This window comes from Vidua chalybeata, chromosome 16, assembly GCF_026979565.1.
Source record: "Vidua chalybeata isolate OUT-0048 chromosome 16, bVidCha1 merged haplotype, whole genome shotgun sequence".
NCBI lineage: Eukaryota > Metazoa > Chordata > Aves > Passeriformes > Viduidae > Vidua > Vidua chalybeata.
In genome coordinates, this window is record NC_071545.1 from 1,243,218 (window position 1) to 1,267,329 (window position 24,112).

At 53.1% G+C, this 24,112-nt stretch overlaps 2 protein-coding genes across 7 annotated transcripts in view; both read right to left on the reverse strand.

Moving 5' to 3' along the window:
* PIGQ (phosphatidylinositol glycan anchor biosynthesis class Q) overlaps positions 1-7,982 on the reverse strand; it is a 38,627-nt gene extending 30,645 nt beyond the window's left edge. For 2 of the 6 annotated variants that reach the window (XM_053957375.1, XM_053957378.1), the window contains exons 1-2: positions 6,322-6,974; positions 3,498-4,188 (exon numbers count right to left, since the gene is read on the reverse strand). In XM_053957375.1, coding sequence (XP_053813350.1) covers positions 3,498-4,188; positions 6,322-6,346 — 716 coding nt within the window. In that variant the 5' untranslated portion in view covers positions 6,347-6,974. Of the gene's footprint in view, positions 1-3,497; positions 4,189-6,321; positions 6,977-7,253 lie in introns of those variants that run through there. The other 4 variants (XM_053957376.1, XM_053957373.1, XM_053957374.1 and 1 more) reach the window with 4 other exon arrangements.
* Positions 7,983-9,068: 1,086 nt separating this feature from the next.
* NHLRC4 (NHL repeat containing 4) lies at positions 9,069-11,629 on the reverse strand. The gene has a single exon (XM_053957379.1). It carries the CDS (start codon positions 10,422-10,424, stop codon positions 9,300-9,302), a length of 1,125 nt encoding a protein of 374 aa, XP_053813354.1. The 5' UTR covers positions 10,425-11,629; the 3' UTR covers positions 9,069-9,299.
* Positions 11,630-24,112: the final 12,483 nt, after the last annotated feature.

The following is a 24,112-nucleotide window of genomic DNA, read 5'->3' on the forward strand; positions in this document are numbered from 1 at the left end:
CTGATCACACACACCTGCGCTCACAGATTCACCAAGGCACGAGAGCAGACGCGTTTTCCCTTCCAATTATGCCCCAGCTCAGTGGTTACAAACTCTGGTGTGGCAAAACTTGACTAGAGCAGAGATTGAACTTGAAATGTAAAGAAGGGGAAGCAGGAACGCTCTACCTGTGGGATTACGTACAGATGGCTGAAGGTGAAGAATTATGGGTCAAACAGAGCTGCCAGATCCTGTCAGCTCAGGCAGAAAGCAGCAGCTCTGGGGCCCTGTGCTACACTACACACTCACTGGGTGATAGTCTCATCCTCTCTCAGCAGTGGGTGTCTCTCACCACCCATGGCTGCTCCTCTAGCTGGAGGCAACCAGCACCTGGGTCACCCCCAGTCTGACACCCCTGGCCAAGAGAAAGGACAGGCTGCTGTTTTCTGCCGGAGGAATGTCTTGCACAAGTGGGAATAATTCCCAAAGCAGCCTCATCCCCAGAGCACCACAAAATTGTGCAGCCTGCAATGGTTCAGCTCCTCAATTGGACACCATGGGGCCAAAAACACATCACAGGGATGTCCTTGTCTGTGCTACAACTGACTGTCTTTTCACTCACCACCACAAGCACAACCTCTATTCCACTCACATATTTTCTTTGGAAATACATACACATACTTATTGAAATAAAAATACAAACACACTGCAAAAAGCTCAATAGAGCAGCTGCAAGATATGCTATAAGAACTCTCCTCTCTGTGAGGACTGAGGAAGAAAGCAAAAAAATATTCCTTGCGTGGTCTCTTACCCCTTTGCACATCAACTGTGCATTGCTAGAAATACTCCCACTTGTTTAGAACACAGTATATAGAACCATTTTCAGAACTTCAATGGAAAACCAACCAGATTAAAAAACTCAACAAAAATCCAGTGACATTGTGTCACTGCATTATTTAAGCAGCAGGAGGTCTTTGGGGTATTTCCAAATATATGGCATTTTAGCAATAAATTAACGTAGCCTCCATGAGTAAGTCTTGATTTTCCAATTCAGTTTTTTTCTCAAGAGTGAGAGGGGAATTTTCAGATACCAGATGAAAAGCAACCTTTCCAAATCTGGATCACATGCAAATATTAAGCTCCATTAACCAGAACTCCTGCGTGTCCTAGAAACTGCAGGAGCAGTGCCTCCTTTTGGATGAGGAATTGGAGGTGCTTACAAACAGACTTTTTTTAAAACAAGCACATGGAATTTATTGCCTTAAGACTAAAACATCCAAATGTCCCCAAGAGCAGAGATCTTCAGGGACAATGGGAATGCTGCCCCCAAGTTCCTCTGAAGTAGAATCGCAATGGCCACCCCTTAGCACACGGTGGTGCTGAAGAAATGCCTTAATTCAGGATGTGCAGGACTTGGGAACACGGGATGAGCTTGGAGGGATGGCAGCGACTCACTCCCTGAGATTTCCAATACTGCTGCCCTGCTTCTCTCATGCAAATACACAAACACAACAGGGGCTTATCCAAAAATGCCCAAGCCTCCCCAGCCTGAGAGGACATTGCTGATCTCTTTCTTTAGCCTTTCAAAGCTGACTATCCCTTAACATCACAAAAAAACAGAAAGAAAGAAGTCCTGTGACCTGAAGGAGAAAAAAAAAACAGTGAATCTTATTTTATGGAATGTCCTGTCCCAGCATGGGGAGGAGGGGACTGGAAGGACACCTGCACGTGACGTCTTCAACCCTCCCCGCCTCGAGTATGTTGGCATGAAGGAGGTTGTACCACACATCATATGGTACAAAATGGAACCAAATTCCTTGAAATTACTTAGAAGGTCAAGCAGGAGACTTGTTATAAAGTCAAGTACTCTGTTCTCCAAGACTGATGTTTTAAAACACGTATGAGATAAGTAAATATAAAGGTGATACTGCAGGTGAGTAAAACAAGGGAGAGAGAAAGCTCTGCCTCCCAAGGCTAAGGACAGGCTCAGTGCAGGTTTATGCACAGCAAGCCTTGCATTCTGCCTGCTGCCAGGTACAGCTGGCTGCTGCTCTACCTCAAAACATCCTGGCCCTAGGAAAAGCTGAAGTCAGGATTCCTGAGAAGCTTGGTAGCAGCTATCTGGGCCCAACCTGCTCAAGCTGAGCTTGAGCTCCCAACTTGTGTTTAGACTGCAGACTGCAACTGGATGCTGGCAAGGCCTGGGCTTAACCTGATTCCAAGCCTGGCCTGAATCCTGGCACCAATTGAGGTGGGACCAAGTGAGACCAAGTGCCTGTGCAGAAAAGAAGCATCCTGTCTGTTGGTGGTGGCACACAGACAGAAAAAGGACCCTTGGAGCTGACTCCAAATCGTCTGCCCAACCACAAAGTTGTGACTTAATCACCGTAAGAACCACTAACACACAGTATCTACAGAGCAGTCCCAGGACACAGGGGTCCTCGACGATATCAGATTTGAATCTCAATCTCTTCCAATAATCCAAAACTGGACAGCTTTTCCTTTGTGTACCAGACTGTGTAACCCAACTGCTCAGAAAATCTTTGCATGGGAAGAGTTTCACTGTAATTCTTTTACAACCGTATCACACAATTAGAAATCTGTTAAATACTTCCATTCCTTTAGGCTGTGCTTAAAAAGATTTATCCATGAATACAGTAGTAGCTATTATCAAAATTTCATCAATTACAGTGTCCCCTTGCAGCTTAGAACCAGAACTCCACTCCTCTCTGTCACAACCTCTCCAGGCAGCTGCAGTGGTGGAATCACCATCCCTGCAAGTATTCAAAAAACACGTGGCACTTGGAAGCATGGGTTAGTGGTGGTATTGGCAGTGCTGGGTTAATGGTTGGACTCTTAAAGGGCCTTTCCAAGGTAAATGATTCCATGATTCTAAGTTTCTTCCCTGCAAATCTGCTCAGAACTAGCTTTCAGTCCAAGCACTTGCACATGTTACATTTGGAGCACTCTATTCAGGCTCACAGTTGTGAGAACAGGATTTCACCAAAGATTCAGGCTGAGCAGCAATCCCTCTAAACTTCTGTAAAGTGCTAAGGTTGCAGGACCACAGTCTCTTGGAGAGAGGATAGATTTAGAAACAGTATTTGCTGATGTTTCACAGCTGCAAAGGGACTTACAGCAAACAGGGAGGAGGGAGTCCCCAGCTATGGAGCCATTAAGGAGAGCCTCATGTCATTCTGTCAGCCACAGAATAGCTGGAAATCCACTGTTTCAGCTGTGTTGAAATTGAAGCAGGGCTGAACTATCCCTGCTGCAAATGGGGAGGACATGAATGCCTCCCCAGAAAACCTCCCAGCTCCACAAAGAGTTCTTAGGGAGCCTTTGGCCTTGTGTTTTCCTGCTGGAGTGGAGCTCTAACAGTACCTCTGGCAGCAGCCTGTTTCCAACAGAACAATTTTGTATCACATTTCTCACTGGGGTTGAGCAGTAGTCCTGCAATGCCTAAACACGAATTACATTTCCAGGCAAAACAAGCTGGGTGATGTCACATCACCTACCTGCTCCTGCAGATCCCAGAGACCACTGAAAGCAGGAATGTCAGCAGCATGCAGGCAGGCACAGAGGCCTGCTTCAGTAGCTCCACGATGATACTGGCCTCCACCCCATCCGACTGCCAGTGGGTCAGCTTGATGGGCCCCTCGTCGTACCTGTCTGTCATGAACAGGACCTGGCTCCTGGCCACCGTGTCAAAGATGGCCGAGAGCTTTGAGGCATCCTCTGCCCTCTGGCCAGCTGTGTCCAAAGGGGGGTGCAGATGGGAAAGCATGACCTTGCGCTGGTCATAGTATACCAAGATGATTTCTTCCTCCTGAGGGTTCTTAGAGTGTTTCTGAAGGATAGAACAGCTCCAGAATTTGCTGTCTCCCTCTTTGCTTATCTGGATCCATGGCTCATGGCAGAATATGGTCCCAAGGTCTTCCAAGAACTCACTGAGACTCTCTTCTTTCTCCTGTTTGCTATTGCTCCATGAGCCAAGCACAGAAACAGTGACTTTAGTCATGCGCTGAACTTCCCCAAGGTACTGCTTCACCTGGACAGGAATAAATGGGAAGTGTACCACAGCAAGGATGACAGCAGAGTTCTGCTCTGAGATCCAGCGGCCGATCAAAATGCCGCTTTCTGCTGAGGAGCAGCACGATGGAAAGAACACCTTCAGTACCATGGCAGTGACCCTGCAGGGATGTACACCTGCCAATAAACACAAAAATTAAACTTGAGGATGGTGAGTAAATGTAAGAAAAATCTGAGCTGGCCAAAGCCACCAGAGAGGAGAACTAAGCATGTTCGAAAACACTAAGCCCAACCACTTCAGTAATGACATTAGTGACAGCCAACAGCCATACACACATTCAGGAAGCTCCTGATGATCTGCAGTCTTTGAAGTGAGGGAAGGTGAGCCTGGAGTTTACCAGTAAAGCCCTTCTCCCAGTCCTGGAAAGGCCTTTCATGGTGGTACCCAGATAAGCAAAGCCCATCAGACCAGCCAAGATCTGGCATTCACCCAGCCTTAGATCTTGGATCCCATGCTGGATGCACTAGAGAAGGGACTACATCATAGCTCACCATGGTGCCTCCAGGGAGTATTTCCTGCTGCTACCAACAATCAAAGACTGCTTCACGCTATTCAGTCTCCTTTACCACCTTACAACCCAGAGCTCTGCAGCAAACTCACAGAGCAACCTCACAGGCTCCTTCTGCCTCACTCCTCTCATCTGGAAACTGAGATAATAATTTTGTCAGAAGGGACTATAGCGATTAATTGAAGTAGTTTTAATTCATTAGATTCAACAGCCTAAAAAATGAGAAGCACCTCTACTTTATCAGCGCTCTTTATCTTTAGTGCTTTTCTCCCCATCACTAAGAACACATCTCAGTGGCCTTGGGAGACTTTTCCAGAAAGGAGCTTTGAGGCAGTTGACAGTGTCTCTTTAAATAAGGTGGAGGTTTCTAACAGGAATATAATTGCAGTAAGGAGGGCGCTGGCGCAGAACAGGCAGCATCCGCCGCCCGCTGTCCTTTCCCGTCCTTCAGTGCTTTGTTAGGGATGTGAAACTCCACAGGGCCCTGAGGCTGCTCCTCTGCAAGGGACCAGTCAGTTGGAAAGGGAACACAGAGGGTGTTTACAACATGGAGAGAGGATGCGCAGCAGGAAGGGCCTGGTGGCTTTTCTTTTTCCTCTCCCTTAGGAGAGAAGAGCTGAGCCAGTAAAGCTCAGCACCTGGGAATTTCCTACAGCACAGAGGGATGGAGGAGCAGTTATAGGGAGTGATTAACCTCTGGGGTTTATCACTCACAGTGGGGTACTCTGGGGAGTTGTGGACTCCCCATTCCTGGCAGTGTCTAAGGCCAGGTTGGATGGGGCTTGGAGCAACCTGGGACAGTGTAAGGTCCCTGCCTGTGGCAGGGAGTGGAACGAGATGTTCTATAAAGTCCTTTCAATGTCAAACCATTCTATGATCTATGATTCTTCTGAGGTCCTGCTTCCTCACAGACTCCACGTCTCTGAGGTTATCCCTCTGCTCAAAGAGGGAGAAATGAAGTCCCTCTGTGGCCTCTAGATCTTGCTGGAGGTTGGAGGATCTCTGGAACAGCAAGGGCCAGTGCTGGGTGCATTCAGGACCTATAAACACTGTGCTTCCAGCACCACACTGCCAACAAAATTCCTCAGGAGAGGGAAGTCTTAGGATGTACTTTGCAGTTTTGCAGTAAAAGGGAAAATTCAGTCCAAGGAAAAACATCAAAGATAGTCCCATTATATTTTTCCCATCGAAACAGAGAGAGTTGTTGTGAGTATTGCTACAAAAGACTCTCAGTGTCTATGCACGGCTGTCCTTAAAGGTCTGTCTATCCACTGGACATTTCAGAGAGGAATTGTCAACTGACTCTTCATACACACACTTATTTTTCACTGAGATTGTTTTTAAAGATAACCACAATCCTCTGGGAAAACTTCTCATGGAGCAGAAACACTTGTCATCCTTATCTTCTCTAGTTTGTGAGTTTTTCCTCTTACAACGTCCCCAGCTTTTAAAATTAGTATAGTTTTATGCACCCAACTACTCTGACTATAGCTCAGGTCAAATGATCTGCCCTTTGGCTGCTTGAGACATGGCAGAGAACATTCTGGTATGATTTTCAGGCTGCACAAAATATCTTGATAGTTGAAAACCTGGCTGATCAACTATTCTTATGTTAATGTTCTCATATTCCCGAAACCACGACTTGTCATGCATCTACCTCATTCATTTCAATAGACTGAAATATCAAATGTCATCACAGTCAACTGCTTCACTGCTGCTAATTTTAACAGAAAAATCTTACCAATGCTCATGCAGTCCCTGTTCATCAAGTGCCTAAAATCTTTGAGATCCACCTATTTCTGCTGAAAACATCCACCTTTCCTTGAGAGCACCAGTGCAATGACCTCAGGTCACCAAAATGAACAAAATAAACACCACCTAAAATGTGTTAATGCAACCAACAAATGAATACAGGACCCCAGGACTGATTACTTCCAGATTTTTTGTTAGAAAAGCAAAGGTGAATGGTGGGATGTGGCCAAGGTCTCACCCCAGAGGCTGCCCTGTGGCCACAGGGTGCGAAGGGGGACTGATCCCATAGCAGACCCACACCTGAGCGTCCCACAATCCTTGCAGGGGGGTTAGGGCCAGGATATAAAGAATCATAGAACCTTGGAATTGTAAAGGTTGGAAAAGTCCTCTAAGACCACCAAGTCCAGTCATTCCCCCAGCACCACCACCACCACCACTACTAAACCATGCCCTCAGGTGCCACATGCACATGGCTTTTTGAACACTTCCAGGGCTGGCATTCCATCACTTCCCCAGGCAGCCTGTGACAGTGCCTAAGCATGCTTTGTGTGATGAAATTTCCCCACCTATCCTATCTATATAAGAATTAAACCTCTCCTGGCACAACTTAAAAGCATTTCCCCTTGTCATGTCCCTGTTCCCTGGGAGCAGAGCCTGACCCCCCTCCCCGGCTGTCCCCTCCTGTCAGGAGTTGTGCAGAGCCACAAGGTCCCTCCTGAGCCTCCTTTTCTCCAGGCTGAGCCCCTTTCCCATCTCCCTCAGCCCCTCCTGGTGCTCCAGCCCCTTCCCAGCTCTGTTCCCTTCTCTGGACGCGCTCCAGCCCCTCAGCGTCGCGAGGGGCCCGGGGCTGCCCCCGGCCCGGCGGGGGCTCCCCGGTGCCCGCGCAGGCCCCGCGCCCGGCCCGGCCCGCCCCGCTCCTACCGCCCGCTCCGCGCCGCCGCTTCCGCCCGCGGTTGCTCGGAGACGCCGCTGCCGCCGGGTCGTGCAGCCGGACGGGCCCGGCCGGCGCCGCCACCCGCCGCCCGCGTTCCGTGGTGTCCCGGCTCCCCGCTCCCGGCCTGTCGGGCCCCGCCGGCCCCGCTCCCGGCAGCGCCGCTCCCCAGGCTCGTCCCAGCGCCTTCCCGCCGGCCCCGAGAGCGGCGGGGCCGCCTGAGCCGCGCGATAAGGAGCGGCAGTGCCCCCCGCCTGCCCTGACACCGCCCGGGCTGGAGCGGAGCCAGGGGCTCGGCTGTGCTTACGGGACGCTCCATCCCCACAGGACAGGGGCTCGCCTGTCCTCACGGGACCCCGTTGTCCTCTGCTCCCAAAATCGAGGAGCCCCGCTGTTCTCACAGGACCCTGCTGTCTCTCATCCCACAGGCCAGGCACCTTTCCATGTGGGACCCCGTTGTCCCTCATCCCCAAAGTCCAAGGACTCACCTTTCCTCAGGGAACCCCGTTGTCCCCCATCACACTGGCGAGGGACTCGGCTCTGCTGATGGGATCCTCTTGACCCCCATTTTGACCGCCTCAGTGGATGCCTGGCCCAGCAGAGACCCACGGGAGCCCACAGGCGCCCAAGAGCTTTGTCCTGTGATCCGGCAGCGGGCTTGGGCCGGTGAGCTTGGGAAGATGCTGGGCAGCATGAGGCGGTCCCACATGGAAAGAGAGAGCAGGTGCAGAAGTGGGGGTGGGCTAGATAGAAGATTTGGGGTTTTAGTTTTGTTGTTGGATGCCACAGAATTGGAAATAAGATGGGGGAGATTAGGTCTTGTGGGAGGGAGCTCAGCTTCCTGAGATGGGACAGGCTGATCCCCCCATTCCTGCAGACCATGCAGCCCCACTCCCTGCTGCTTGCCTCACTCTGCAGGGAGAGGGGTCCTGGAGAACCCCACGGGGTGTCTGTAGTGTCCAGTGCCTGTTCCAGGGCCAGGAGGGAGCAAGGCCCTCTCCAGCGATCATTTGGGATGAAAGGTGGTGACTTGGGTCTGGGATATCAGCAGAGACCGAGCAGTCATTAAGCTTGGTGCCCACACCGAGGACTGGAGCGGGGAGAGCAAAACGCCCATCCCTGCCCCGGCACACCCTGCCTGCCTTCCCCTGGCCCCTGCCGATAAAGGCAGCAGACGTGGCACTGAGCCCTCTCTCCACAGGACAACAAGATGTTGTCTGCCCCAGGATGTGAGGCAGTGTGAGGAGTTCCACGATTCCATATGGAATTTACTCCGTGTAGTGGTTGTTGCTTCCCTGTAGAGGTCAGGAATGCAGCACAGAAGGAATTACCTTCATCTTACCCTTTTTCCTGTAGTCTGCTGCAGATCCAGTGTGCTGTTCTCTGATTTCAAAACCCTCCCTAATAGCCTGGGAATGAATTAGGACAGACCAGTTGGCTCAATCATGCCAGGCTGGACAGGGCCTGGAGCAACCCGATCTAATAGAAGGTGTCCCTAGTTATGGCAGGGTGTAGATCTAGGTGATTTTTAAGGACCCAATCCAAACCATTGTGTGATTCTGTGATTCTGTGATGGAGCATGGACTTCTAGCATGGCCTTACCCCTCCGGTCATGCTCTGGCATCAGGAAGATGGGACCATGGCACATCAAAATTGCATGGAGAGAGGAGAAATATTTATATCAGCTTTGGAAAACACACAAGGAATAAAGGATGTGGTGATAACAAGTTTGCCAAGGCACCAATGCAAGGCCAATTCTGAGTAGCTGGGTCATCCTATATACACTCTGGTGGGTCCAGAGCTGGTCTAGTCCTCGAGAAGCTGGGGGCCATCAGGCAGTCAGGTCTGGGGCAATGTCCCATCCCTAGAAATGTCCAAGGCCAGGTTGGACAGGGTTTGAAACAACCCGGGATAGTGGAAGGTGTCCCTGCCATGAAATGGTCTTTACAGTCCCTCCCAACCCAAACCATTCCATGATTCCATTACAGGAATCTGTGACAGCAGTGGAGCTCTTAGCGCACCAGCAGATGCACAGCTCAGTGGGGCTGCAGGGGAACCAGCCCCCTTCCCCACCTGTGTGTTTGGTTGGGGTCAGCACATGATGCCCCAGCATTGATGGGTCTGTACGGGGGCCTCACACAGTACTTAAAGACTTTGACACAGTTCTCCTCTCTGTCTGCCACAAGGAGGTGCCCAGAGGAGGAGCAAGCCATGCCAGCAGGCCTCCGCAGCCCTGTGGACACCAGGCAGATGGGAGCTCCATGCTCTGGGAACAAGTGGACTGTACGGCGCTGCTCGTCTGCCACCAGGATGCTGCCATCCGTGTCCACGCAGACCCCAGCAGGGTTGCCAAACTGGTGTCCATATTTGCTGCTGAGGGAGCAGAGGAGCTTACAGCTGCTCATGAAGACCTTGACGTCTCCACACTCCTCGCTCACCACAAAGCCTCCACTGGGCACTGGACTGACGTAGCAAGGTCCCTGCAGATTCGGGACAGAGTGGACATTGAGTGCCCTGAAGGTATGGTCCAGAGCAAAGCTGTGCACTTGGCCTTGTGCATAGTCTGCTACCAGGATCTTGCCCATGGAATCTATTCCAATACCCCTGGGGGAACCAACCTTCCTGACCTTTATCCATTCCCCCTTGGAGAGGTTGGTGTAAGGGTTGAAGACCCAGATGGCTTCATTCACCATGTCAGCTACAGCCACCATTCCCATCCTAGTCACAGTCACATCTTCCGGCAAGAAAATGCTGCCTCCCTTGCCCGTTTGTTGGCAGGGCAAGGACTGCAGTGTGTGGCCTGTGCTGCTGAGCACGTGGACCCAGGGAGCACTCTCAGCTGTCACGTAGATGGAGCCATCCAGGGAGCAATGGATTCCACTGACACCCCCATAGCGGCTGCCAGTGGGATTGGGAATCTGCTGGACCAAGTCATCCTGGCAATAGTGGAGGAGGTTCTTGATGTTGTCCAGATCTCCACACAGGCTTTTGGCCTTATCTGCCAGCTGGTGGACCTGGTGCTGGGTCACCATGCCCATGCCACGCTGGCTGTGCAGCACTGGGCTGGCTGACTGCAGTGTGGTAAATGACTTCAGCTGGAGACTGTAGATGGTTTTCAGAAGTTTCTGCTTTAGCTGGCTGGTCTCCAGCGTGTAGTCCATGACAAATCTCTTGTCCCTGTTCGGGGGAAGCAGTTAGGACCATGACTGTCCCTGCCTGCTGCCATTTCTGAGGCCATGCTATGGTGCTTGCTATCTACCCAGGGTCAAGGTGTTGGTGCTAGTCTGGATTCACTTCATACCAGAGAGACTATGTCACTTTATTGCCAGCTAATTATGAAATAAAGACAAACAAGGACCATGGCATAGAAATTAAAGGGTCAGCAAAGTGGACCTGCAGCTGGAGGAACAACCCAAAAAGGTCCAACAGTTCTAACAGCTCAACTGGTGTCAGACGTGGCCTGACACGTGTTTACCTGTGTAAAGGTGAGCCCTGTGTGTGAATTTATTGAATGGGACCTCAGACTCCCCAGTTCCTGAGATAGTGACTTCTTTCAGGTCTTTAACACTTGTTACCCCTATTTTCTGTGAGCCTTATCTCTCCAAACCAAGCTCAATCCATGATAACACTTGAGTCACTCAGGGTGACCGTTCCTTGACTCCCACATGTCAGATGTCAAATGTGGCCAGTGCATGTCTTCACTCAGGGCAGCCCCTTTCCCATCCAAATAGTTTCATAGAATCACAGAATACCCTGAGCGGGAAGGGACACATCAGGATCATCCAGTCCAGCTCCTGGCCCTGCACAGACACTCCAACAATCCCACCCTGGGCATCCCTGAGATCATTGTCCAAATTCTCCTGGAGCTCTGGCAGCCTCAGAGCCATGCCCATTCCCTGAGGAGCCTGGGCAGTGCCCTGCACCCTCTGGGGGAAGAACCTTTCCTGATCTCCAACCTAAACCTGCCCTGGCCCAGCTCCAGCCATTCCCTGGGTGCTGTCCCTGTGACAGAGAGCAGAGATTAGCACCTGCTGATCAAGTTATTTCTGAAGTAGCCAACAACTTATCAGGAAGTAAAGAGGAGATTCTGCTCTGAAACATACATTCAATCTTCACCATTTTTTTCAGACAAGAGAGCCACCGTAAGAGCCCAAAGTTTTCTTTTGCGCACTCTCCCTCAGTCTTAAAACTAGGCAGTGATGGGAGCCCAGCTTTGCTATGTTCTCCCCAGGCCTGGCTGGAGCATGGCTTACAACACACAGCCAGGAGCTGGCAAGTGAAATGTTAAGAGAAATATGACCTCATTAAAGTTCCTGGAGAGGCATAACTTTACTTTGCTTTAAATGTGATTATAATTAAAATTATAATGGGCACACTTGACTGTTTTGAGTTGTTTGCAAGCCATCACTCTACTTTTATTGCCCCATGTCCCATGATTGCCTGGATCATGTGCCTTATGCTGCTCACAAAAGTGACATTTCCCCAGACCACAGCTGAAGAAAGTTAAGGCATACGGTGCAAAATGGTCCTTCTCATGTGCAAATACTTCAACTATCTAAAAGCCATCCCTGAATAATTGCAGAGTTACCAAATGCAAATATGCAATGGTGGGGATGAGAGAATACAGATGAAAATCCAATTTCTGCTGTTTTGGGGCCTGGGAACAGCCTTTTCTTCCCCACGGTGGTTATGCCTTGTGTCTCCAGCAGCAGAGATCTGCCTGGTGGAAACAAGCCCTCCATATCCCAGGACTGCTTGTCAGGGTCCTCCTTCAGAGCTGGACAGAGTCCTCAATCCAAGAAGCTGGATTTTACAGATGGGGAAACTGAGTCACTGCCGGGGAAACTGAGTCACTGCTGGGGAGACAATGTGCCAGCTGCCACACACCCCTCATCAGGAGCACCCACCTCACTTCCTGGGCACTGGACACCCAAAGCTGCCATCAGACCCTTGATGTTGTGTCCTGAGCCTAGTTTGAACTACTTTGGAGTCCAAACCCAAGAAGAGGGCTCTGACACTGTCCCCCACAGAGCTCAGGCCAACCACCTGTGGATACAAGCTCAGCAGCACAGATCCTGTACCTTAGTTCTGCTGTCCTGGCAGCTGCCTGTCCTTCCCTGGCAGTGCTGGCCTCCCACCGGCTCTGTCCTGCTCCCTCGCCGGGCTCAGGGCAATGAGACCAAGGGATGTTGTGTTGTTAGTGACGGGCGATTGCCCTGAAGTCTGGGTAAACACAAGAACTCCTTGTGCTGACAACCAGAGGCAGCAAGACAAGGGCTGTTCCATGTGGTTTTTACTCCCTGCTGGTCTCCTGCCCAGAGACAAGGTGCCTTTCTCCTAGGATCGGTCTGTGTCCCACCTGCCTGCTCCTGCCAGAGGGAGGTACCCAGCTGCCCAGGGGATTTGGGGCTTTTATGTAGAGGCAAAAGGGCTGATTTGCTGTTCCTCACCCTTGGCAGCTGCTGGGGTGGGACAGGGATGCTCACACGGTGAATCAAGGCTCCTCATGGCTTCACCACTGCCTCCCTGTGTGCCCCAGTCTGGGCACAGTGCAGCTGTGTGCCTCAGTTTCCCAACGTACAAAAAGGAGACAGGTGAATTTTGCCATGTCAGGCTTTGAGGTGCAGTGATGGAGAAGCATTTCTAGAAGAGGGAGATCAGCCAGGACTGCTGGAACAGCCCCCATTTCCATCTCCACGCTGCTCAACCCAGGCTCCCCACAACTGCACAAAACCATGCTTAGAGTTGATGGTGGCATTTATTAGTTCTGCCCCATCAGAGAGGGTCAGGAGTAAAAGCAGAGTTAGCAAGGAGCAGCCTACAAGGGGCTGCTCAAAACCTGCCCTCCCTCCCTGGCCCTGATTCCTGACAGTGCTTCCTGAGAGTCCTCTCCCCACCTTTGCCCACAGTGAGATCAAACCTTAAACCTGGCCAAGTCGTGAAGAAGTTTGTGTCTGTTCATTATTCAGATGGGCTAAATGTGAGCAAAGTTTTGGTCAGACTCAGCTGCGTTTTGGGATGCTTGGAGGAGCTGCATGTGCCTCCCTTAGGACTAAGGAAGCAGGTAGGGTTTGTCTGGCTGCAGGAGTTGTGGGATGGGGATCTGCCTCTGAAGTCTCAGGGCTGGGTGCTCTTCTCAGCAGGTGTTTAGGGCCCTTCTGGTCCTGGATCAATGTGTCCCTGAAGCTCACACTGCCTGCCTCAGACCTATTATCAGCCAAAATTACAAAACTAAGTTGATATGACAAGCGCTGGGGCCGCTCCATCCGAGCCCCAGCAGGACGGGAGGCAGCTTCAAAAACCATCTCCCAGGGCAACAGGGTCTGACCTTTTGTTTTGCTGTTGTGTGCTCCATCACCAGGATAAACAAACACAGCCTGGCCCTGGGGCTCCCGTTCACCTTTCCAGGACTGTGGTTCTGTCACAACCTGTTCGGAAGCCACCCCGGACCCCAGGAGAGGTCTGTGTCATGGCAGAGCCCTTGCCCATGCCAGCACCGGGAGCTGCAGGAGTCAAGGACATGGGCATGGTCAGCTTGCTGCTGCCAGAGATGGACCAAGGGAAAGAGAGGTCGTGATCAGTTCAGGCTTTCCTGGAGGACATTCCTTGCAGATATAAGTGGAAAACTTCACCCCTTGTGGCTTTTTCTCCCCTGGTGCAGGGGCTGCAGCTCTTGGTTGTGTGTCCACAAGGGACACACAAGCCCTGGTTCTCTGCCAGTCCCTGTGCCTAGGGAGACAGGCAGAGATCCCACAGGAGATCCCACAGGAGGAGTCAAGGTCATTGCTACCAATCACAGACTTGTGGGAAAACAACCCAAACCCATCCACTGAGAATATTTCCCCACCTAGAGCACAGCTCTGTGACTGGGGAGAGTGTGGGGGGACTCGAAAGTCCATAGAGTCCATTCAGTGTCACTTGTGGAGAAGGCAAAACGTCCCTGCTGGACACCAGAGCACTCTGGCCCCAGCAGTCCCCAGCCTGCTCCACATCACTGTCAGCACAAGAAGGTTGCGGCCAAGGGCTGTGGTGGTTTGCTGGGACTGAAGTTTTGAAGGGACTATGAGGAAGCGGCGTGGCAACGGGCGGGTGTCGGGCTGGACACGGGCTGGTCATTGCTTTGTGCGGACACCAGGCGGCCCCGTCTGTCCGAACAACCGGGAGTGATTGGCACTGATCATCCAACAGCTGGAATGCATCCTATCTGTGTCCGTGTGTGTGCAAGTCGTATCCCAGGACGGTGCAAGAGGTTTCCGTGGGAAGCTGGAGCATCTGCTGCACATCTGCACACAGAAAACACGATCCCCAGCCTGAACAGAGCCTCTGTCCTGGCTGCACCCCCCCACTGTTCATGGAATGCTTGCAGTGTCCAGCTGGAGACATGCAGGGACTTTGGGACACTGGGAAACACATCTCTTGAATCTGATCCCCCATGCAGACTGAGACTGGGCTGAGGCTTCCTAAACTTGGTTCCATGGAGGTGAGAGCAAGAATTCAGCTCCTCCTCAGGCATCACAGGAATCCCTCCAGAAAGGAAAGCTGTAACTCCTCTGTCCCTAAAACTGACCTGGCCCTGTCCTCTGACCAGCATGGGCACCCCAGAATCCCTGCTGATGGTTAGCTAACCAATGGAAAAGATTCTCCAGAGTCCAATAAGGGCTCAGCTGACACCTCAGCTTCTGCCTTTCTCCATCCTCCTCTGCAATCTCCCTTGCTCACAAGGCTCACAAGAGGATTAAGGAGTTAATCCTCTTTGGGACATCAAGCTCCCTGTTAAGACTGCTGGGAAGGGCCAGAAGCTGTGAAGCACAGTGGGGCACTGCCACAAAGACCCTTTCATGCCAGGAGCAGCCCTGTGGATGAATCCCTGTCCTGGTGGCAGCCTCTCCATTGCTGCCACCCCCTTCTCCACCCAGCTGGAGCACAAGGCTGTCCCCAGGGCCATGGGAGCTGGGTAGGTCCCAGGCTGTCTCCCTCCACCCCATCCTGGCCTCTCCACCTGGTCTGGAAGGGTGGTGGGAGGAAAGAGAAACATCCTCCTGTCCTGGCAGGGAACAGCATCCCAAGGCTGTGCAGGAGGTGGGAAACAAACAAAAGCTTTCTGCAAACACAGCTCCATGCTCAGCCCGCTGAAGAGGGCTCTGGACATCCAGGAGCTCTGTAGAATCCCAGGGGCATGGCTATTACTGGAGCAAAGTGATATGCTGGAAGCATTCCCTTATGGATGATACTGAACTAATTGGTCTTCCATGAGGGATTGCTCTGGCTCTCCCTCTGGAGAGGAAGGGTGCAGGCTGGCATTGCTGGTGTGTCACAGGCTTGTGGCCATTGGCTACAGGTGAGCAAAGAAGCACTTGCACCTCCACTTTCTGTTCCCACTTCCCACCCAAACCACAAACTGAAAACATCCTTGGGTACCCTGCACCTAAAATCAGGGAGGAAATAACAGTGGCCGAGTGCTTTTACTCCCTGAGCCCTGGATCCAGGAAAATGATGTGGGTGTTTTGGTTTTGCAGCAGCTACTGCTTGGGATGGGGAAGCCAGGGCTGCCCAGACACAGTACCTGGCTGTGCAGGTGCTCCTGGGTCTTCAGGAAGCTTCTGCCTTGCAGGAATGTTTGCTCCTTCTCTCTCAATCATTTGACCCTCAGCATCTTCTCTTGCATCCCAGCAGCAGCGGGGAACACTCAGCCACGGTGCCCTGGCACCACTTGGCATCTCCTGTGCTGCCCCCATCCCAGCAGGCATGGGCCCCTTCCAGGCAGGGAAGTGGGTAGGAAGGCAGGAGCTGATCAAACAGCAGCAGCAGCAGCCAGGATCTCACCCTGCCTTAGCCTGCAAAGCCTGAGGGAAACCTTCTCTCTCCTCAGCTTGGCTGCCTTTGGAAGCATTGGCCCTGGTGAGACCCAGAGCACTGCTCTCACCCACCCCAGTTCTTTTAAGTACTTAAACCCTCACTGCTTCCCTCCATGGGCCTTTGATCCAGCTCCAAAGCTAGAAAGGTTCTGCCCTGGGCAAATACCCAGGGAAACGATCCATTCGGAAGCATCTAGAGCAGGGAAAGGAAACCTCCAATTGCAACAATAGATGGGAAAACTGAGCAGGGAAATTTTGTAGCCTTTTGTACTGTTTTTCCTCATGTAAAGCTGAGGAGGTGGGATAGCTACTCCTCCACACTGGTTACATGCTATGGAGGGATGGAGAACACGGCTGCTGCCAGAGCAGATCTGGAGCTGCAGTCTCAGGGACTGCTCTGCACTTTACTGTTTGTGGCTGATGGGGGTTGAAGAGTTCATGTGGGTCCCAAAATACACCAGCAGTGCAGCTGTGTTCCCGTCAGAGCCAGGGGACAGGCACCAGGGCACAGCGAGATGGCTTGAGGCACAGATGCCACCACAGTGGTTATGGTGGGGAGAGTGGTGAGGAACAGTAGTGCTGCTTCCACAAAAAGCTGGGAGCAGAGGATCCAAGATAAGCTACAGGCAATGTGTGGAGTGATGCTTCTGCTCCTCTTCCTCCCACAGAGAAGCTCCCAGGAGGATCAGGAGACTTGCTGTTCTTCCCCAGGAGCTGCAGTCTGGGTGAGAGCAGGCGGAGGCCCGGGCTGGGCTGTCCCTCTGATCTGCATTGCTCTGGCAGATCAGCCCCTGCCAGGTCTCAGCACATCTGTGCTGCTTCCCTGGTGTGCTACCAGCCCTGGGGGCAACATTTGTGCCTCGAGGGGAATCACAGCCTCCCCTGCTTGCTCCTACTGTGCTAAAGTTTCCAAGGAGGAACAATGTTGAGAAGAAATGTGGGGAAGAGACAAAGGGAATGGTGTTCTCCTGGCACTGTTAGTACCTTCCAGGACACTTTACTTGGAGCTCCCAAGAGCAACACCAGTCCTTACTTAAGTTCCTGGGGAAACTACCCCGCAACGTGCAGTCATTTGGCAGAAAGAAAACCTTTCCAGCCTTTCCCCCAGTAGGAAGTGCAAGGTGGATTGGGACAGGCCCTCTGGAGTGATGAGGCCCCTTTGGGGTCAATTCCTGATTTGTCTTCCCAGCTCCAGAGTCCTCTCAGCCTGGTATCTTTCCCTGCCCTTGGCTCACAGTTAAAGTTGCCCTGTCACTGCTGCAAGGCCAGGTCATTGCCTCCCTCCTCCTGAGATGGAGCAATTCTGCTCCAGGTTGTCTTTGCAGCTTCACATGTCTGCTCAGAAATCTCCTGGCCGACCTTGGCCCTTCTTGAGCCCACGTTTGGTAACTTTCCACTGCTCCGAGCTCTGGCCTGCCCACGCTGGGGTAAGAGAAAACTGGTTGTGCTGGGCAGGAACCACTTCTTGTCCCCAGCTGGTTCCACCTGGTAGCCCACAGTTTCGAGTGAGTGCCCAGCTCCCTAGCCTGCCGCAGGTGGGTCCTGGGTGCCCTGGCACAGCAGGGTGGGGCACCTCAGCAGTCACCCTCCTGGTCATCTCAGCCACGGCCTCTGGATTTGTGTGGTCCCAAATCACTTGGATCTCTCCCACTCAGCTGCACATTGCTCTGTGCAAGGGATGAACTCCACCTGGCAACAAACGTGCCCCCATTTCTTGGTGTCACACCCAACACCCTGCTGATTCTTGGCAGCATCCAACTCTGGAGATGGCACTGGGTCTACCACATCTTTTACTTGTGGGCAAACCCAAGGGAGTTTGCAGCTCCATCCCTTGGACTATGTTTTCCCTGCCAGGCTGGAGTGCAGTGGGAAGAGGTGATGCCCACCACAGCCCCAGCCATCCTCCATGCAGGCCTGGGACTCCTGCTGACTGTACTTCCAGCATGGGATCTCCTCCCCAAATTTTGTCACCGGCCCTTTGTCACCAAGCCAGGGAAATCTGGGGACACAGCATTTTCAGGGGTCTCTGGGATGCTCCCACCTCATGCTCGGGGCTGTCCTACTCACAATAAGCAGCCTGATGTGATGTCCTGCCACCCTTCCCCAGAAGCTCTGGTCCCATCCCTGTGTCCCTGGGTGTCTGGTTTGCCCCTGCACTCTCTCCCCTTGCTGTTGACCCTGGCAGGGCATCCAGCCAGAGCTCACAGTCACACCAGTGTGGCTGGAAATCTGGCTGGGGATGCAGCAAACCCACCCTCCAGGTCCTCCATCCCAGCTTCCCTGGGGCCATGTCCTTGTGCCAGTGGGATGGGGAGCATAACAACCTCCTCTTTTACAAGGAACCTTGGAATCTGGTTCCTTCCACTGCCTTGCCTGAGATAAGCCTTCCCTCAGGGTTTATTTATTAGGAAACCTCCCTCCCTCCCAATCCCTGAGCTCTCTATTCTCTTGAAGCTGGAGGAGAAGGAATACTTGAGCAGGAGCAGCTGTACCCACCTGGGGTTAGAAACCCATAAAAGTCGTGCAGCTTCATTGATCAGGAGCTGCTGGGCTCTGAGCTGTGCCAGGGACCTGCTGTGACCCCTTATCCCCCCAGCCCAAGGAGCAGGGCAGCTGCTGCCTTATGAGGGCAGGGGAGGGATTTGGCTGGGTCCTCCCTCTGTTGATTGGGAGTGGGCTTGGATGGTAGGAAAATGGGGGGCACATGCAAGTAGGGGGAGTGTGGCCAACCATGGCCAGGAAAGATGGCTATCGAGTGTAAAGGGTGGGTGATGGCTCGCTATCAGATGCCTTTAGGGTGACCAAATAGCCGTGTAATGGGTCCTGTGCTGGAGTGGGCTGAGGGCCCTGGGGGTGCAGATTGCAACCTGGATAAGCCATCCTTGTAGTTCAACTCCCATCCATTATTTAAATGCAAGGGTAAATACTTTCATCTTTTCAACTGGAATGGTGCCACCAGCTCAGCCACCTCCCTGGTGGCCTGCAGGCAAGAGTCCCTGGGGAGGGAACTGCCTTGGACAGCCATGGCAGGGCAGAGAGGGGAGCCATCCCCTCTGTGGGGGTGCTACCAGCACCCCTGGGGTGCAAAGGCTGATGGACAGGGTGGAAGTGGGGACACAGGATATGACCGTGGACCCTCTCTCTGCTCTTCCCTGCACCAGAACTCAGAGTCTGGTTTTGTGGTCCCAAAGTCCAGCCATGGTGGGTTTGTGAAGAAGATGGAAAGAAAAGGCCATGTGTGTGTGTGCAGAGACTTCTGCAGGAGCAAGTAGTGTCGTGATAGGACAAGGGGAATGACATCAAACTGAAAGAAAGCAGGTTTAGATTACAGGTTAGAAAGAAATCCTTCTCTGTGAGGGTGGTGAAGGCCTGGCACACGTTGCCCAGAGAAGCTGGGTACAAGTTGCCCCATCCCTGGAAGTGTCTAAGGCCAGGTTGGACAGGGCTCGGAGCAACCTGGAGTAGTGGAAGGTGTCCCTGTTCATGGCAGGGGGTGGAAAGAGATGAGGTTTGAGGTTCCTTCCGACTCAAACCACTCTGGAATTCTGGGATTCTATGAATTAGGACACTCATGGCTTCCGTGAGAACGTATCTCAGCCTGATTTCTGCTGTCAGACATCAGGGCAGCCCCTCTCCCTAGCGCAGGACAAGCCAGTGGGATCCTGGTGTTGATCCAGCAGAATGAAAGAGTCAAAGCCCACCCATGTAAACACAGACCACACTCAGCCAGTGTCAACATCTGGCCACATCCTGCTGGTGGCTCACCTGGCACCTCAAAAACAGAGGCTCTGTGATAGGAACTGTGGCATGAAACTGCTGCAGGATCCAGCCAGAGCAGACAGAACTCCCAGGAAAGAACAAAGCAGGCAGCAGCAACTCCCACTCAGAGGTTTTCCCTTTAATGGTTTGGTTTTTGTTTTGTACATTCTTAAAACTGTGAACAATAAATACTGTGTGATCGGCCCCCAGCTTCCACTTGCCCCCCAGCTTTCTGCAGACGTGAGGGACACAGTGAGTGACACAGGGAGGGCTGCTCTACTCATGGGAGGTGCCCAGCTCACACCATGGGCACCACAGAGCAAGGCAGAATCCCAGCTCTGGCAGCAGGATGGAGTCAGGGTCTGGGGACAGAGAGGTGACAGTGTGCAGGCAACATCTCAGCTAAAAAGGGGTGAAAGGCAGCACGGTCTGGTGATCTGGACGTGGATCTCCTGCTGGAGCTCAGGGCTGATGGTCCCAGAGCTCAGCTACCCCTCTGGTGTCCTGGACCTCCAAGGTGCCCGCGTTCAGATGGGGAGCTGCTAAAAAATATGGGATGATGCTTGGAACTGGGAGGAGATGTGGTTTCCAGGTAGGCAGAGAAACCTACATGACTTGTTCCTCAGAGGAGGTAAAGGCAGGGAAGGATGTCATGGGAAAATGGGATTCCAATTTCCTGGCTGTGCCTGTGGGTTTCCTGCTGTGATTGGGGTGAAGGTCCAGGTATGGAAGAAGAGAAGATGAGTGGAGAGAGTAGGAGGGTAGCTTGCCCCTGAGATATGGGAACAGGGAGGTGCTGGCAGGGGCAGTGTGAACTGCCAGGGTGGTGAGGGAGCTGGGGTGAGAAGATGACAGCAGGGCATGTGTGACAGAGGGGCACAGGATGGCAGAAGAGGCTGGAGAGAGACTGGGAGGCTGTTGGGGGAGGGTAATGTGAGCAAGGTGCTTGATGTGGAGGGTCTGCTGTGCTGATGGTGTTCTGGCATCCAGAGATGACAGCACAATTCACACCCAGAAAGGCTGGCAAACCTCCTTTGGCTCTGGGATCAAGGAACTTCCACCCAGGTTCTGGGGTCTGTTCTGGTGGGGTCTTCTCACCTTCTCTTGTGGAGCCAAGGTCATGCTGGCAAGCAGCAGGACGTGGCCTATCAGGATGATCTAGAGCTGGCTCAAAAGGGCTACACTGCTGAGCTGAGCATCTCTCCTTCTGAATGTCCCCCTCCCCCCATCCCACACTTTCCTCCAGAGAGAAAAGACCAATAACCCCACAAGGGCCCTGTGCCCTAAGCAAATTCTTGCAGTGAGAAATAAACCCCTTTGGTGATGTGGAAGCTTTGTCCAGAGAGCAATCAGGTGAGAAGAGCCAACTCTTCATGTTGTCTGGATCCATCAAAGCAGCTGGGAGTCCCAGGTCCCACACGGGGCCTTGCCTTCTTCAGCCACCACAGTGGAATTGTCCTCTTTGGGCCCAGAGTGTGTAAAGCTCCTGGGATGTGCTGTGTATGTCCCTTATTTGTGGCTTTTCTACTGTCCTCTTTGTCCTGCCTTCCTTGCCCCCATCCCAGCACTTCCCATTTCAAGGAACAACCCACCAAGCTGGTGAAGGCCCTGGGTGCCAACAGAACACCCCACCATGTCCTGAATACAGAGTGTGGATGGGAGAGGAAATGCTTTTCCAGGAGAGCACTGCAGGGAGGGACTCCAAGAGTTCCTGGCCCAGGGCATCCTGAGCCAGAACAGGTGTTTCTCACAAGGGTGGTGGAGACAGGGACGTGTGACTGCCCTGCAGTGGGTCCCAGTCTGCCCAACAGAGTCAGGAGCCCCCAGAAAACACAGTGCTGATCCCACCAGCAGTAGGCACCTGCCTGAGTGGTTTGATCTCCAGTGCTCTGACTCAGGGGTGGTTGCTCAGAATTGTTCCAGCTTGGGACAGGCCAAGTTTGTACTTTCACAGTTGTTTTGGGGGTTTGTGTCCTTTGAGGTCTGTGGTTCACAGCAGCATCCTTCTCACCCATTTCACTGTCCCATGTGTCAGCATTTGGGGGATTAGGACTAGTGGGCAGGAGCTCCTGGGAGCTGAACTCTGCAGGATCAGGCTCTTGGTGAGCAACATGCATCACATCTGCATGGGGAGAGAGGGAGGGAAGGTCCTTTCTGTGTGAAGGCAAAAGGAGGACCAGGACACTGGATGGTCAGTAGACAGGAACAAGTCCCCACAGCCCAGCAGTGGCAAATGGCCCGGGGCAAGAGAGCTCAGGAGCCAGGTGTGGAGCTGGCAAGGTGGCTCCTGTGTTGCACTTGTCATTGTGACTGGCAGGATGCTCCTGTCTCCACAGTGCAGAAAACTCTTGGCCTCTGGGCCAATCCAGCTGGCCATCTGGCTCCTGGCTGTGATCCTCCAGCCCCTGTGGGACAAAGCCACTTTGTCTTTGCTCTGTACAAGGTGACAGTCATGGTCTGTTTGAGCACAACCTGGACCAAGGCTTGGCCCTCTGTAGTCCTTCCCCTGTCTACAGATTGTGGGAACTGGGTTGCAAATGTCCCTGAGTGTCCCTGATGAGAGGGCTGGGTGAGCCTTTTGATGAAAGTTCAGTGCTTTTGGCAGTTTTCTCTCAGTGCCTTCTGGTGACTCCCCTTTCTAAGGGAGTTCCTGGACTGGGGTGCTGAGGCTGGGAGCATGCAGAGCCCAGCAGCACTGTCCGTGACATGTTGGGGAGCACGGGGACTGGATTTTTACACCTGTCAGATTCAGCTGGGGGAGCTGCTGGAACCCCACACAATGTGGTCCCAGCCAGGCAATGGTGGAGCTTCCATCCATGGCAAAGAGGAGGAGTGGAGAGGTGGGACACTGGGAACGTGAAGCATGAGGTGATCAGTGAGATCCAGGAGCTTTTGAGCAAGGTGAACTTAGGGGTCAGCATGCAGAGGGCTGTGGACACACACAGCGTCGGTGTCGCTGGGGAGGCTGCAGGACAGGGAGCGCTGCATGGCCCGGCAGCCCAGGGGCCCGTCCTCGGCGCTGACCGGGAGCTGCGGGCCCTGCGTGCTGCCGGATCTGCCGTCGGAGCAGAGCAGCACGCTGGAGTCTGCCTCGCACTTGGTGGTCCGGCTGTAGTAGGGCTCCATGACATGGTGCAGCTCCAGGGGCACGGTGAGGGGCAGCACCTCTGCCTTGATCACGGCACCCAGAGGGGCCTCGGAGGAGGCCGCCCGCAGGCTCTCGGAGCGGCTCATCTTGATCAGCAGGTCAATGGTTTTGTTCTCAGCCTCGAGGAGGCAGTTGGGCAGCCCCTCCTCATCTCCAGCCTCCCCAGTGGCCGGACATTTGCTGAGGGGCCCTTGGTCTTTGCCATGAAGCTTCTCGCTTCCCAGGCTCATGTTGCAGAGCTCCTTCTTGGTCTGCTGGACCTTCTCCAGACCTTCGGAGGGTCTCTTCACTGACAGGTCCAATGGCCCCTCGTGGGGTTTAGTGGCTTTCTCCAGTGCCTGGTGGATGTGGTAGAGCTCTCTTCGGATTTTGACCAGCTGGTCCCTCAGCTCTTTTTGCCCAGGGGTGTCCTCCTTTGCCAGATCAGACAGTTTCTTCTCCACCTCTTGGTACTCCTCCAAGGTTTTGGACAGGTCTCCGATAAGCACGGTTGTGGCCTCAGGGCCTGTCATGGCAGAAGTCTCTTGGGGACGGCTCTGCTTGCAGAGGCCATGGTCCAGGGCAGCACCCACAGAGGGAAGGACTTCAGTGTCAATGCCCCTCTCTGGTTCCTCAGGCTGGCCTGTGAGGACATCTGAGTGCCAGTGGTCCAGGGCCTTGGGGATGTGGCCAGGGTTGGCCCTTGGACCACTGCAGAGAAGAAGTGGATACAATCAGTAGGGGAAAAGACAGGAAAATCCTCGCGCTTATTTCCAGGGCCAGCATTACCATATTAGCCAGGTTTCCTCCACTGGCTGCTGCCAGCATGAGACCCTTCCAGGAAGGGCTTTGGTCAGAGCAGGCAGAGCCCTGGCTGGACCTGCTCCTGGCGGTGTTCTCTCAGAGGAAGTTGGATCCTGACACACACTATTTCATGGCACCAGCAAAGGGAGAGGCCAGCCTGGGGAGATGGTGCTGATCCCACCTCAGCTAGCCCAGCCTGGATTCCCCCTCTCTTGGAGCACTGGAGAATGGAAGTGATTGAAATGACTGTCCCACAGTCCTCAAGGCCCAATTTCAGGGAATCTGTCCAGCCAGCCTGAGGGCA